At 39.2% G+C, this 16,991-nt stretch overlaps 1 protein-coding gene across 1 annotated transcript in view; it reads right to left on the reverse strand.

The window, feature by feature from the left end:
- Positions 1-1,040: 1,040 nt before the first annotated feature.
- grapa (GRB2 related adaptor protein a) overlaps positions 1,041-16,991 on the reverse strand; it is a 58,944-nt gene continuing 42,993 nt past the window's right edge. Inside the window, exon 5 of the mRNA XM_028455277.1 lies at positions 1,041-2,098. Coding sequence (XP_028311078.1) covers positions 1,913-2,098 — 186 coding nt within the window. The 3' untranslated portion in view covers positions 1,041-1,912. The remainder of the gene's footprint in view (positions 2,099-16,991) is intronic.

Consider the following 16,991-nt stretch of genomic DNA (forward strand, 5'->3'; position numbering starts at 1 on the left):
TCAGCCACGCCATGCCTTGTTCTCATGCACGTTAATTTGGAATGGTGTTTTTTTTTAATAATAATAATAAAAAAGAACCTAGTTTGATCTTTATACATGTAACTTTTACTACATTTTTAGTGATCTATTTTTTACTTTTACTGGAGTAGATTTTTTCACCAGTAACTTTACTTCTACTTAAGTAAAATTTCAAAGTAAAAGTACTTCTACTTAGGTAGATTTGTTGCTGTACTCTTTCCACCCCTGGTCACCTCACTGTCAGTCTTTGACACCGATTTGCCAACAGGAGCAGAGTGGTTTTTACTGTGAGTCAGCCGTTTTAGAAAAAAAAAAACAACTTTAGCAACTTTATATTTACTCGCCTGTCAAACCTTTAAACTATGACTAAGTGCCTGAGAAGTCTGTGTCAGCGTGAATGAAAGAAGTGGTGTTTAAAACCAATAAAACAAAACCAAACATGGTACGTCTCATTACCAGAGCAGAGGTAATCCAATCTAGGGAGGAGCAAAAATGCAACAGTTGTATGATTATGTTTTGGTAAGAGAAGCAACGCTGCATTCCCTGCATATCACAGGCAAATTGTTAGGAATTCTACACCAACGTCTGGGACATTTTAAGCATACCAAGCTATCACCATGAAGCGACATGTGGTGCTTATTACACATGCAAAAAACCCTCACATAACACTATCATTATTAGGAAACTTAAAATGTCACAACATGGGCCCTATTTTGACAAAGCAAAAAACCAACCTGACAGACGTGCTAAATGTAATGATTTGTTTTAGCAACGATTCGAGTCACGATTCGATGTTGCCGACTCGATTCAAGAATAATATTGGTTCATTTAGAACGATTTTATCCGAATCAATTCAGTAACTTTTTAGCCAAAATAATAATTCAACCACTGTGAGTGTGAAATAAATGATTGTGATAAATGCCTGAATACTGTACAGTACATGTGAGCTTTCATAGATTCCTGTTGTTTCTTGTACGGGAATTGTCTATAATTTTTATATGGACATAAACTAGTAAACAACATTTAATGGCAAACATATTCACATTTTATTTGAATAAAGTCCAACCAACAGTCTTTTAGTTTAAATAACAGGATGTTAACCTTTTCTGTTCTCATTTTACAACAATAAGTCATCTCATAAGCACTCGTCACAAAATATAACATTAAGAAAAAAAAAACCCAATACTTCCATATGAGGTAGCATCTGCCTCAACTGGTTGGGGTTAGAAAAAGAAAAGGAAAAAGCAGAACAGAATATAGAGAAAGAACATCAGAGTATCACAGACTTAGATTACCTGGATTTATGATTATACATTGATGAGAATAAATACACTGAAACAAAGAAAATATCTGTAAAATTGAGATGGATATTTCACATTTCAGGCAGTGCGTTTCTAAACTTCAACAAAGTGTTCAAGTGTTTATTTGACTGGTCTCTTTTATTCCCTTATCCTTCAACAAACACGCTCTTACACAAGCTCAGGGACAGGAAGTCTGCTGTCAGTATTTATTTATTTTTTGCTTAGTTTACTGGATTTTTAAAAAGGAAACTACAGTAATTCACTGGAAATAATCGCTAGGGGATCTTCTCATCCCATTGGGCTAGTGTTTGCTGAGATAATAAAGCATTTTTCCTGCTTGTTAGTCCGTGTGTGTTTGTATTTGAACGTGAAAACTCACCACAGTGGGTAGGTCCATATCTTATGTGTTTAAAAGGAAGTGGATGATCAGTTTTGAGCAGGTCATTTATACCTCATTAAGTCATTTGCACCACAGGTGGACGGGCCAGTGTCGAGATCATGAACAACAGCGGGTGTGCTTGCATTTCAGGTGAGGGAGGGTGGGGGTCAGTGAAAGTCCTGCAGGTACAGCCCTGTGTGAGTTCTGTGTCGGGTCATTGGCAGTGATAAATGGGCTGGACGTAGTCCGGAGGGAAACAGCCCACGCGTCCATTGCAACGGCCTCTCCAGCGCAGCGAATCAGAGCAGTCAATCAGTTCGATGACATCACCACGTAGGAAGTGGAGCTGGGACGGGTGGTGTGGAGTGTAGTCAAAAAGGGCATGGGCGTGATGGGGGCGCTGCAGGAAACACGGAGATCATAAAGAGGATTAAAAAAAAAAAAATGTATTCCCTTTATTCAACATGGACATCACAATTACATTAGTTACCTAGATGTATAATATTCATTGTATTAGCACTTGTGCTAACAGGAGGTTTATAAAAAGGTTAAAAGTAACAGAAATAATAAGAACGTAAAGAAGAAATATGCACTGCACAAAATATTACAAAAAGAAAAGCAATATTCAAATTTAAATACAGTCATTAGTTATAGGGCAGAGGCAACACGTGCAAGCTAGAAACCAGGTAAAACTATTATTGTGAACATTGTTGTTTTGATTTTAGCCCTTTTTTCAGTCCATCGTTGAAAGCATTGTCACGAGTTTCAAATTTTTGATGTGTGGGTAGAGAGTTCCACAGTTTTGATTCTTTTACGGAGAGAGCAGACTGACCAAAAGAAGGCCATTGTCCTACCCTGACTCCCTCTCCCCTGTTCCTTTCCCCATCACCTAGGTGTAATGCTGCCCTCTCTTTTTATATTCTCCCTCTAAGTTTTGTTCCTTAGGGAGGGCTAGTGATGGTCACAATTATGCAGTAAAATATATGTATTTATTTAATTGCAATAATAAAACATGTATAGCTGTCGCAAAAAGATTGCACTTCATGTAGTGTAGACCTTCAACAGCATGTGCCGACATGGTAAAAATAGCTAAAAAATATGTTTTCATACTGATGTATTGCACTGCATACAAACCAAACATTTACTTATAAATGATAAAACAACTTCGATAGTTTATCCATAAACCCTTTTCTGAATAAATGGGGAGTGTAGAGGTTTCATTTCCAGCAAACAATAAATGTTGTTCACAAGTCTCTAACAACACGTTAAAAATCAAATTCTAGATATAGAGGATATGGTCAAGATGAGCATGCTTACACAGGTCAGTTGTTTTTAGTATTTGAGATGCTTTAAGTCAGTGTGCCCCACCCACATTGTGCCAATAAGGACAAAGCTTAAACAGCTCCTAAATGCTCTCTCAGTGCTTTTGTAATTGTAATGGATATTGTGAGATGCACATGTGATCCACCATTTCTTTTTTATACGTTCCTTACAGAAAGACCAGATCTGGATAAAACATCAAATGCGAACGAAAATGGTAAACACATTAAATGTTACAAAACAATAAATAACTCCAACTTGAGAACTCTTTAGTTGGTTGGTTTTCCGACACGGTGGTTCGGCTAAAAATGATAACATTTTTGACAAAAGTGGTTGAAATAAATTAAACCACTTTGGTGGTTGGTTTGGCAGTGGGATTAGACAACTTTGGTCCAAAATATAGAAGCTACTGATCATTTTCAGCTCAATAACTCTGAATGCCCAATAAAACTCACTTAAACATAGTTTGGTTTCCATGTCTGTGCATTCCTTTCAGTTAAATACTCTTTAGTGTTAACTTGCATACACACACAAGGCCACAAGCAGTCTCTTTTACTTCCTCCACCAATTATTAAAAAGGATCAGTTTCAGGCTGTATCAAACCAGCAAGCAGTTTTATTCGTCTTTAACAACTGTTTTGCTGAGGTAATTCTGTCACTTTTAGTCTCAGTCTGCATACAAAGATACACGTTTTTGAGTAACTACAAACACTTGTTGTTGGCATTTTTAATTGCTACACTTTCCAGTGCTTGAAATAACAGTTAGTTTGTATTTCTGTCGTGTCTGCCATTTATTATACACTGACTCAAACTAAACAACAAAACACAATATTTAATCTACATTCCTGTGGTTTCCAGAAATCAACTCACTAAGTCTTGGACGTTGTATCTCTTCTTAATTATTATCAGCCTATCCTTACTCATTGTTTCATTGTGGATTACTGAGACTTTCTGAATGCAAGAAACTGGTGGGCTGCAAAAAACTATTTTCCAAACAAAATCAAAGTGTAGAAAGCTGTTTCTATTATATCACAAAAAGTATTATTAAATTCTCCGTAGCTCATAGATTTAAGATAAAGCCTCAGCTTGGTACAATACCAATGACTGCACTGTGGAGCAAGAGTACGTTATAGTTGAATGGTCTGTGTTTTGAATCCATGAAGATTGTAAAATATGAACAGATCAAGTGATATGGAAACTCATTTTAAATATATTAATCCAACAACTGCTGTATGAACAGCTTGTTTAAACACGATTTGAGTATAGACAGCGTAATCTCGTCATTGAGCAGCACTCCTCAAACCAGAGGCTACAGATTTATTAGCGTATCTGATTTTGCCCTTCAGGCTCTTGCAGGGAACTAATCCATGAAAACCAAACTCTTCATGTAGGAACAAACATTTGGGAGTAACAACTACCCTAAAGGGGCAGTATTATGACATAATCACTTTGAAATGGTTTTGCTATAGTGATATACATCCCTTTAGCCTCGTTCAGAGGGCTAAAGTTGAAAAAGTTTTGTCCCTCCCTTGTTATTCCACATTTTGTAAAAAGTCAGCTCCAAACAGGTAAATTAGATTTTTGTCGCATTGTGATGTCACAATGCGGAAACTCCTCCTCCTGACAATCCTGGCTCCTCCTACCCTATATAAGAATGTGAGCTCCTCCCTCTCAAACTACCTCACATGTAAAACAAACACTGCGGTTTATTATAGAATAGACATTATACTTTAAAGTAGTACATGTAAGCTACATACACAAAATGTGTTCTCTGTATTTAACCCCTCCCTGAGGAGCAGTGGGCAGCAAAGGTGTAGCACCCAGGGAGCAGTAAGGGACTGATCAAGATCCCACAGTGATGGACCAGGGAGATTAGAACCAGTGAGCCTACGATTACAAGCCTGCTCCCATAACCACTAGTCCCTTTATCCACAGATAATATATTTAAATTCAGTATATAGATGATCCGAAACGCTCACAATCAGTTCCGCCTCATATCGCCTTTGATCTGACGTGTTTGTGACCAAATGCAACGCAGCATTTGGACAAAAATTATTATTCCTGTGGTCAGTAAACGAGAGGATGACAAGAAAGCGACGTAGCAGCTCCTGTGAGTGTTTGAAACAGCTGACTGACTACGCTGCTGATGTGATAAACACATCATTGATGTGGAGCATTTGTGGTTTCACAATCACAATAACCACTTAAATAGCCATGTTTTTTTACTGTAATGTGCAGGTTTTTTTGGCTGAAAACAATAACAAGAGTGTGTGGATAGCAAAAGACAACCGCTATGATGATCAGCTGTGGTGTGGAGTCTGTCTACAGACACGCCCACTCATGCATTTGCATGAAGGCCCCAAAACAACCTGTTTTTAGAAGCGTCATTAAACTGACATTTCAAAGGGCTAAAACTCTGGAAAACAAGTGAGTTTGGGAAAATAAACCACAAAATCTATGTTCTTGGGGTTCTTAGAACAAATGGAGATGGGTGAAAAATAGCATCATACTGGACCTTAAAGAGTTACTGGTATTCACTAATAATTCAGTGTTGGAGAGAGGCTGGCCGGAGATATCTTTCAGCTAATTAAAGGCCCCACTTTAAAAAATGCACTCGGACCGTTCACACCTATAGCTATTTTACTAATATAAATAATAGATATAAGTTGTCGCCACATTAGTTTTTGTACTTCCTCTTTTACAAAGTTCGCGTGTTACTATTCAGTTCCCCAGCCAGTATTCATGCTGTGAATTCAAAAGGACATGTTTTCCATTTGAAGTGGTTGAAACTTTGATGGAAGTTTTGCACAAAACATGAACGTGTGCTTCCAAAAGTAGACGTTTTCAAGGAAAAAAAGCTTTTCAAACATTCCCCTTCAAATTCCAAGAGAACAGGGCCTTCTTTTAATAAACAATATGAAGCACAAATATGTTTTATTTATCCTTTTCATTTAACATTTATTTAGCGGGCCTGAGGCTCAGCGTTGATGTTAAATTTTGATTACAAAACCAGGTCTTGTTCTTTCTATGACAAATTGAAATGGTTAAAACGAAAAAATCTCTTGAGAATTATACTTGCTTTTTAGCTAGACAAGGTTTTTCAGGATATGTTTGTCTCCTTCCGCTGATCGCCTTTGATGGTTCCTTTGAAGTTTCACTTGATTTCCATGTAACAGTTCCAGCGAGATTCAAAGTAACCATCAAAGACGACCGTCGAAACATGTCAGGAGATGAAAGTAGTTTGACGTGTAGTGTTTACATTTATGTTGGTGATACTCACTGGACTATGTAAACTATTCAAGTATTGTATACATTTTAGGACACTTTTGGATGAGACGAGATAAAACCAGCACAACTTAATAAAATGGCAAATGTGGAAAAAGCTCAAATATTGTAGCTTAAGTTGTAAAGCAGGGAAACATTGAAAACAATGGGTTTCATGCCAATGTTGGGTTTAATGACAGTCAAGCAATGTGATTTGCTTTCATCCCCCTCCTCAGATTCAGCTGGTTTCTGAGTCTTGCTGGGTTTTTCTTTGGGCTCACAAAAGCAGTCATTTTTCCCCACTTATCATAGCCAACCTCCTCTGACCTCTATTGAGTTATGAAGTAAAAAGCCTTTTAAAGAAGCAGAAAAAAAGTGGCTTTTAAAGGAGAGCATCTTGAACTTTCCTAACCTCACTAGCTATCAGTCATTCTCACCACTGAGGGAAGTGAATATGATACGACCTGTGAGGAAGCTGAGACAGAGGAAAGAATACCAATGTCTTACTTGATGAACTTGTGTATCTCAGTTGCATCTATGTTGCAATTCTAGGTTATATACCTGCAGTGCAGAGGTACAAAGAGTACTGATATCCATCCACCCATCCATTTTCAGACCCGCTTTGTCCTATTACAGGGTCACGGGGGTCTGCTCTGCCTATCTCCAGCTCACACTGGGCGCTAGGAGGGGGTATAACCTGGACAGGGGGTGCCAATGAGTACTGATATATCCTACTCAAGTAGAAGTACTGTTACTTGATTGAAATTGTACTCAAGCACAAGTAAAAGCAAGTCATACTGTACATAAAATACTCAAGTACAAGTGAAAAGTAGCTGAATTAAATAGTACTCAAAGTAAAAGCTACTAGTTACTTTCATACCCCATATATATTTTTGGTTATAAATCCTGCCACGGTTCCCTTAAATACTGTAAACATGTCATGCATTAAGTGGAGGAGACCAAATCTTGCACAATTGGAACTTAATTTATTTCCACAAAGGCATCTATATTAAATATTTTAAAATGTATTTTTAAAATAAAATAAGACTAGTTCATTCCATTCAAAATTAGATAAATCTCAGGCTATATAGCAGCATTTATTAACTCTAAAACTGAGAAAATCACCTCCATTCAATGCTGTTTTGGCGCGGTACATTACGTTTAATCTGATTGGTCGGCTATGATGTGATGCATTTAATTGTTGTCTGATCATTTCATTTTTTGTAGTTTCACAATGTCCGTTGATCATTTTGAAAACAAAAAATAATAATTTACTTAGCAACGGTTGGGTGTTGAAATGTAACAAATTACTTTACTTCTTTTAAAACATACTTAATTACAAGTACAATTACTGATTTCGAAATATACTCAAAAAAGTACAAGTATTCATAACATCACGGTAATGCGTATACTTGTAATCAATTACTTTTGCTTCAGTATATACCTGTGCAATGCTTTTTTTTTTTTTTTTTTTTACCACATATGATGGAACCCAGCAGATGCAACAACTCCTACACACACATTACACACACTAGCCAGACAGCCAGATTAGGATTAAGACACACTACATCAGCCTTTGTGGATCTATAAATCCTCTCAGATTAATACGTTATAATATGGTGTACAAGCAGGCAAGTGGATGCATGCCTCTGGGAGCTATTGGTAGGTTTCCATGCGCTATACTGCACATTTTGTGTTGTAATGCTCCACAAGAGGTCATTTGTTTTCCAGTGTTAGTCAGAAAGAGCAATGTTTTTTTTTTTAAAAACAAACATGTGGCCTCTCTGATTCAGCTGCACTCTGCTGACCTGAGGTCACCATCATTTCTAGCAACCGCTCAACCCAGAAAGAGCAGTGACAGTGGAAGATATATATCTGCATCATCCATGGACTACAGCCCCCCTCTGCACACACTCAAGGGGCATTTAAAGGCTTAAAAAGATCATTTCTGATTAGACTGCAGAGAGCTCTCAAAAGGCATTAGGAAGTGACACAATAAGTCTGTATTTAAATTTAACGATTATAAAGACGGGATTGCTAAGGCTGAAAACTAGAAAAAAAAAGTACATATCTGACTGACTATGAAAAGTAATAAAAGACCAATGGTTCCTAAAGCTCAAGACCTAAAACAGAAATTTGGTGACTCACAAGCACCTAAATATAACATCATATTTGAGATTTAAAATTGTTATGAAATCTTTTATGAGTCACACCAGGGGAGGTACAAACTTAAGGTCAGCAAGTTAACTCTCCTCACTTTGGTTTTACATTTAGATAAACAAATGAAAAGGTGAAAAATATATGCATTTACAACTCTTTCACGATCACCTATAACCATATCAGTGTGTGATTTATTATCTTTATAAAAGGCAAACATCAACTAAATAAGCTCATTTTGAGAAATGTAATTGATCTGGATCTAAAAGTAACAGTCTTGTACTGGACTCATACATTACCATAAGAAGGTGAACTGCACCCAGCAGTGGAGGGATAAGGGCGAGAGATATAAAAACACCTTGTTTTGAAATACATGAAATGCATTTTTAATCATGGAAAAACATGCTCTTTAATTGTAACTAGAAATAGTTGGTGCACCAACTTATGACCAAAACAAAATTAGTCCAGGACCCATTTTGGATCCAAATCAATAGTTTGGGAGGAAAGTCTAACTACAAAACAAAAGCACTGGCTCAAAACAAAGTTCATAGATCAAAAACCTAATTAAACTGACTAAAAACAGATCCAATTCTCTCTCAGCATATAGAACCTCAATGTATTTACATTTAATCTTGTTTTCCCAGCATTCCTTTAAAGGGGACGTATCATGCTAAATCTGTTTTGATTTTTCTATTCTCTATTACGTTTTTTGAACAATAACGTCAGAGTATTTTTAGCGGAACTGCCAAATTAGGACATCGACTCCAGGCCCAACACTTCGAGCAATCCGCCATTTTTATTTCTCGCTGCGATTTTGTAGTCCAAGCTCAAGGATGCTGAAGTTACGAGAGGAGAAATCAAAATGTTCGGTTGTTGGATGTAGTAACCCAGCATCAGAACCTTTTCAAAGTGCCTGGTTGAGTTGTGTGCGCAAAGCACTTCAAGGATGACTGCTTCAGCAACCTCCGCCAGTATAAAGAAGGATTTGCCGAAAGACTTTGTCTGATTGAGGGTTCAATTCCTTCTATCTTTGGAGACGATGAACAGAGCACTTTGGTAAGCTGTAAATAATGTTAAAAAGTGTGATAAGACGTTCCTGTCATTGTTTTGTTAGCATTAGCAGTTGCACCGTCTTCAGACTTCATATGTTAGCGCTGTATGCTCGTTTTAGATCCTTGATGATATGGCCTACGTGATTTAATTTAAGTCTAAAGTTTTCATTAGTCATTTCATTTTGCCGTTTTTGTCTTTGAAAAGACTGTATTAAAATGCATTTCGTGAAGTTAGCTTGGCGCTAGCGTTAGCTCGGTGCTTGTGTTAGCTCACTTGTTAGGGTTCTGCAGGTTCATCATCTTCATTTTCATCTCGTTCCGCCGGGTCAGACTCTGGCTCAAACATGTAAGGCTGGATGGACAAGTCTTCTGTTGTTGACATTTAGTAAATAACCTCTGAATAAAAAGTTTATGCGCCGCTACATAGCCGTATCTCTTCTATCAAACTACAAAAATGGCCGAGCAGGGTGGAGTTGAACCGAGTGTCACCTCCATACCCCGCCCCCTCTTGGAGTGTCTCATTTGCATTTAAAGAGACAGCACCAAAACGAGTTGCTCACAGAAGCACATCAGAAAAGGGGTAGAAAAGGGGCCTGTGGAACTGTAATAATGAGGAATTCAGACCCACTGCAGTTCCGCTTTATATAGACCACAACTGTATGATTTATATCTAAAAAGAAAGGATTTAAAACCATGATATGTCCCCTTTAACATACAGAAGCTCTACTGGCATTGAGTTAACTAGTTTTTACTTTACTTCTATGTCACTGGCTAGAGTTAAATGCTAGCAGAGTATCTGGTGGTGTGATTGTAAGTAGGCATCTAAAAGGTAGAAAGATGCAGAATGCAATGGTAAATAGTTGAGTGTAATGTACAAGGACTTCATTCATTGCTGGCTGCAGATAAGTACCCTTGTTATCTGGTCCATGGGACAGAGGTGGCAAAGGGATTTGTATGTGTATGCCTCCTTCAGAGTCTTTTCTTCTTGTTTTTCAAAGAGTAACTAAACCTCTGTAATAGTTCCAGCAAGATTCATTTAGTCTTCTTTTGGAATAGTATGTTATACATCTTGTCTGAATAAACAAAACCTCAACTTGTCAAAATGAATCTCGCTGGAACTATTAGATGGAAGTCAAGTGAAACGATCAGCAGAACTCTTCTGACGAAGACTGGCAGTCGACAGTTGAAACATGTCAGGAGATAAACATTTCCTGAAAAACCTCAACTTAATAAATTAAACCTCTGGTTTTGGCTGACCAGCCACGAGCGGGGATATTTGAAAAATGCTTTCATTATGCTTTCATCATGTGCGGGGCGCCTGGAGCAGTTAAAGGCAAAAGGCAAAGGCAAAGGCAAATTTATTTATATAGCGCATTTCATACTCAAGGCAACTCAATGTGCTTTACATGATAAAACATTCAATTGTTTAAAATCAATAAGAACATTTAAATCAATAAGAACATTTAAAATCATCAGTAAAATCAATTAAAATCATCAGTAAAATCATCATTACATCAATAACATGACAAAAAATCTCTCTCTCAATCATATGCAGTAGAGAAAAAAAGTGCTTTTAACTGTGATTTAAAAATGTTCACATTGGATGCTGACTTCAGCTCCGCTGGCAGTTTGTTCCACTTCTTTGCAGCATAACAACTAAAAGCAGCATCACCATGTTTACTGTGAACTCTGGGCTCCACTATCTGATCTGTGTCCATAGATCTGAGAGACCTGCTGGGTTCATACCTGACTAACATGTCACTGATGTATTCTGGACCAAACCCATTCACAGATTTATACACCAGCAGCAGAACTTTAAAGTCTATTCTGAGGCTGACTGGGAGCCAGTGTAAAGACTTTAAAACTGGAGTAATGTGCTCTGACCTCTTTGTTCTGGTTAAGACCCGAGCTGCAGCGTTCTGAACCAGCTGTAGCTGTTTGATGCTCTTTTGGGGGATTCCTGTCAGAAGACCATTACAATAGTCCAGTCTGCTGGAGATAAAAGCATGGACCAGTTTCTCCTGATCTTTCTGAGCCATTAAACCTTTCACTCTGGAGATGTTCTTTAGGTGGTAGAAGGCTGTTTTTGTGATAGATTTGATCTGACTGCTGAATGTAAGATCTGAGTCAATCAGAACACCAAGGTTTTTGACTTGGTCTTTAGCTTTTAAAGATCGAGACTCAAGATAATTGCTGACAGCAGTCCTCTTTTCCTTGTTACCAAAGACAATCACCTCCGTCTTGTCATGGTTTAGTTGAAGGAAGTTTTCACTCATCCAGCAGTTTACTTTTTCTAAACAGTCACACAACACCTCAATGTGACCATGGTCATCTGGGTTCAGTGATAGATATAGTTGTGTGTCATCTGCATAGCTCTGATAATCAACCTTACAGTTCTGTAAAATTTGTCCTAAAGGAAGCATGTAAAGGTTAAACAGAAGGGGTCCAAGAACAGATCCCTGAGGAACCCCACAGGACATTGGTAATCTGTCAGATTCAAAGTTTCCAATGCTTACAAAATAGCTTCGCTCCTCCAAGTATGACTTAAACCATTGCATTACTTTTCCATTTAGTCCAACCCATGTTTGCAATCTGTGCAACAAAATTGTATGATCTACAGTGTCAAATGCAGCACTTAGATCCAACAGAATGAGAACAGATACTTTTCCTGAATCAGTGTTCAACCTTATGTCATTGATCACTTTGATAAGAGCAGTTTCAGTGCTGTGATGAGAACGAAAACCTGACTGAAATTTATCAAATATTTTGTTGAATGTTAAGAATTGACTCAGTTGGTTGAAGACCACCTTCTCAATGATCTTGGCCATGAATGGAAGGTTGCTGATTGGTCTATAGTTAGCCAGTATAGAGGCATCCAGTGTTCTCTTTTTTAACAGCGGTTTCACAGCAGCTACTTTCAGGGATTTTGGTACAGTGCCTGAATGGAATGAGTAGTTAATTATCTGACACAAATCAGTGACAATTGACTTTACAACAGTTTTAAAGAAGTTTGAGGGTATTGTGTCAAGGCAACACGTTGATGGATTCAGCTGCTGAACAGTCTCCTCTATTGTTTTTGGGTTCACTGTAATAAACTCTAACATTGTAGTTGACTCATCCCTCAGTGGTTGAAGCTGTTCAAGCTTTTTGTGATTTTGCTGGTTTGTTCTGATGTTTGACCTTATTGATTGTATTTTTTCATTGAAATATACAGCAAATTCATTGCATTTTCCAGCTGACAGTAATTCAGGGGCTATCTGATCTGGGGGGGTTGTGAGCTTTTCAATTACAGAAAACAACGTGCGAGAGTTGTTGACATTTTTGGCAATAATTTCAGAAAAGTATTGCTGCCTTGCTTTGAACAAGCCATCATTGAATTTTCGCAGACTTATTTTGTACAGTTCTAGATGAATTTGGAGTTTTGTTGATCTCCATTTACGCTCAGCTCTTCTACAGTCAGATTTCAAATTCTGCATTATCTCAGTCCTCCTCCAAGGTGTTTTCTGTGTGTTTGGTTTTCTCTTAGTTTTGATTGGAGCCACCACATCTATGACATTACAGACGTTTCTATTAACACTAGAAGTCCCAGGGATTTCTATATCCCCCCAGAAGTCCCAGAGCAGGGTCAAATGAACTCTAGGACCAAACTGACGACTCTGATGGCTACAATTTGCCTCTATTAATTTGTAAATGAATCACCTGAGAAATCAGCAGGGGGGAGAGCCTGACTCTAACAATGGAAGTCTGGAATGTTAGGGGGAAGTGCCCTGGAAGCTAAAGTCACAATGCCCCGTTTATTAACTCGTTCTGCTTGATGCTGGGGGAGAACAAACACAGACTACAAACATTGAAAGAAACAGAGTCACCTCTTCCAACACACCTGGTTCAAATGATTATCAGGCTTCTGCAGAGCTGGATGATCATTTGAATAAGGTGTGCTGATTAGCGGCCCTCGAGGACCGGAATTGGACACCACTGGAATACCATGTTGTCATGCAGCCTTTTGTGCTGTGGGGAATAAATAGCTGGCTGCTTCCACCTGCTGACACTCCACACTTATTCTACTCAAAATGCAGAGAAGGTTTACCACTCAAGAAGCGTTGGAATTGATCCTGAACAATGCAAACCCTTGTGACTCAGATGGGGAGGACATAAACCTTCAGCCAAATTCGGATTCGGACTCTGAGCTGTCTTCAGGTTAGATTTCCCAAACATCCTATTTTCATTTCCTGACTTTATTTTTATTTAAAACCGAAGAAAAGAATAATTTGAATTTGTTCACATTGCAGATGACGCGACTGCTCCTCATCTGGAAAAGAGAGCTCGGTTGGAGAGTGAGCCCACAGAGACGGCGAAAGAGGGCACAGTGTGGCATGAAGAACATGTGGGTACAATTCTCCGTTTCACTCCAATGGAACCGTACGCTGCAGATGGAGAGCCAACAGCAAAGGCCAGAAGAAGAATCAGGAGTCGCCTTCAGAGCTTCCTCTGTTTCATTACTGTTGGCATGCTCCGTCCCATTCAAGAATGGACTATTCAGCATGCACGGCAAACGGAGCAGACGGACTGGTTCATGATCCTCCATGAACTAATGGCATTTATTTCTGTTATTATTTTGAGGGGGGTGACCAAGGTTCCATCTCTGCGTGACAGCTGGTCAGCATGCCTGGGAAACCCACTTATCACTGGAATTATGTCACGAAACCGTTTCCAAGACATCATGCGTCACCTACGATTTGATGACATGTTTACGCGCAGTGAGCGAGTGCAGACAGATAAGTTTGCTGCAATTTCGGATGTGTGGGGATCGTTTGTTACCAACTGCATCACATGCTACAACCCTGGTCGACACATCACAATTGATGAACAGCTTTTCCCATCGAAGACTCGCTGCTGTTTCCTGCAGTACATTGCAACAAAACCCGACAAATTTGGCATAAAGTTTTGGGTGGCTTGTGATTTGAAAACAAAGTACATCTGCAATGTCCTCCCATATCTTGGAAAGGACCCCAGTCGTCCCAGTGAGGAGAGACTTTCTGAGAGTGTGGTGATGAAGCTGATGGAACCATTTATGGACAAAGGCAGGACGGTCACCACGGACAATTTCTTTACATCACTGACACTTGCACGACGACTGCTCAGCCGGAAAACCACCATCCTCGGGACAGTCAACAAGATTCGCCGGGAAATTCCTCAGTCAACTAGAAAGATGGACCGCAAGGAATTCACCACTCAGGTATGTTGTTGGTCTTTTTTATTCCATCAACACCTCTGAGTGTGTCATTGTGTTTAAAACCGCTATAATAACAACAATTTCTTCTTTTTTAGGTGTTTTCCACCACTGGTGCCACGCTGACGGTGTATGCGCCCAAACGAAAAAAGACCGTCTACATTCTCAGCAGCATGCACAGCGTGGTTGAGACTGAGGAAACCATCAAAAGGAAGCCAAACACCATCACCCAATACAACACCACAAAGTGCGGAGTGGATGTGATGGACCAGATGGTGCGGGAGTACAGTGTGCGCACAGGAACACGGCGATGGCCAGTCGCCGTGTTCTACAACATGATCGACATGGCGGCACTCAATGCACATCTGCTTTATCAAGCATGCACCGGGGTGCAGGAGAGACGGGTGGACTTCCTGGTTCAGCTAGCAAGAGAGTTGGCTAACTCTCATGTGAGTGAAAAGAAGGCACTCAAAGAGCAACTGCGCCAACAACAACCGCCTACACCTGGCCCTGGGAAAAGGGCTAAGTGTCAGATCAACCATTGCTGCAAGAGCAATCGCGCAACTGTGCGATGTGTTCATTGCCACAAATACACATGTGGCAAATGTAGGAGAGAGATACCGTGGCAGTGCCAAGTATGTCACGAGTCTCAATAAGAGGATGAAGGAGATTCTTCTAAATAAAAACCATTGAAAACAAATCACAGTTGTTCTTTTGCACATTTCTCACACCACACTGTCATTAAAAATAAATAATTTTTGTGTTCTCTTTGGGTCAAATGACACCTCTATGGGTTTTATAGGTAAAAAGTTCATTTGACACCTCTGTGGGACTTCTAGTGTTAAACTCATCCAGAAGATCATCAACTGTCTCAGCACTCAATGTTGGTGTCATTGCTATGGCTTCCATAAACTGTGCACTTGTGTTCTCATTTATGTACCTTTTCTTTAAACACACATAACTAGGGGGAACAGATGTTACAGTCTCTAGGTCAAAAAAGACACAGAAATGATCAGATAGAGCTAAGTCTCTTACATCAACAGCAGAGATATCAACACCTTTAGAGATAACCAGATCCAAAGTGTGACCTTGAGTGTGTGTCGGACCAGTCACATGTTGTGTAAGACCAAAAGTATCCATTAAAGCATACAGTTCTTTGGCAGTATTGTCCATGTTATTGTCTACATGAATATTTAAGTCACCTGTTATTATTAAAAAGTTGTATTCAGTGCATACAACTGACACGCCCTGTTCAGAGCTTTAAAACAATTGGCCGGGCCCGAGCCCGCCAGGGTACAGCCCGAACCCGTCCGACCCAACTGGAGCCGATGTCTCTTTAAGCCCTAACCCGTTTCAACCCGACCCTGTTCATATTCGTGCATGCGCATGTAGAATAATCCAAGACAAGGTTTTTTTTTTATTTTTTTTCACTAACTCAGCTTTATTTACTGGTGTCTTGTTCTGCATACAACTATAAGCATGACAAGCAGCTTCATGTGCCGCTACAGACGTTACGTACTGGTTTACGTAACACTGCTGTAACACACACAACAGTGTAACTTGCTCTCTATGTGACAGCACAGAGCTCCAGAACAAGTCAACATCCATCTGTCCGTCTTTCTTGCGCTAAAATATGGAAATAGGCACGTTAGCGCCCCCTACAGTTTGAAGACAATTTAACATGGGGGAAAATTCCAAAAATGTTTGGAATTTTTCACGAACTTCTGTTTTGGCCTCTTGATCAAAAAAGTCAATGAGACGCATGCTTTATTTACTCTCCATTTTTTGTTCATAGGAAATTGGCCAAGTCTTGAAAATCGTCAGCTCAAACTTTACCACACTCCTCCTTGAGCTACTACTACTACTACTACTACTACTACTACTACTACTACTACTACTACTACTACTACTACTACTCCAGCATTGTTCTTAGATGCGTTAGTACAACAAAAATCATAATAATGCATTGATTGTATAAAATTGTTTTTGTATGAACTTGCAATTTGGTGAAGGCAGGGCGTCAAAGATGGCGCGGCAAAGGTGGCCCGGCAGAGGCAGCGCGGCGAGGGCCGCTTGCGGCTATATTACTGAATTGATTTTCTTGCCCAAGGACACCTTAACACATTCCGATTCAGGGATTTAACCTTTAAATTTAGGAACAATCTTGCACTACCTGAGTCACAGCTGTTCCAACAGTATGATCTGGTTCGACAGACTCCGAAGGGGAAGAAACTCATAAATAGACACTAAGTTTAAGTCTGAGTGCAAACA

The sequence above is a fragment of the Gouania willdenowi genome, chromosome 8, assembly GCF_900634775.1.
Source record: "Gouania willdenowi chromosome 8, fGouWil2.1, whole genome shotgun sequence".
In the NCBI taxonomy this organism is placed as follows: Eukaryota; Metazoa; Chordata; class Actinopteri; order Blenniiformes; family Gobiesocidae; genus Gouania; species Gouania willdenowi.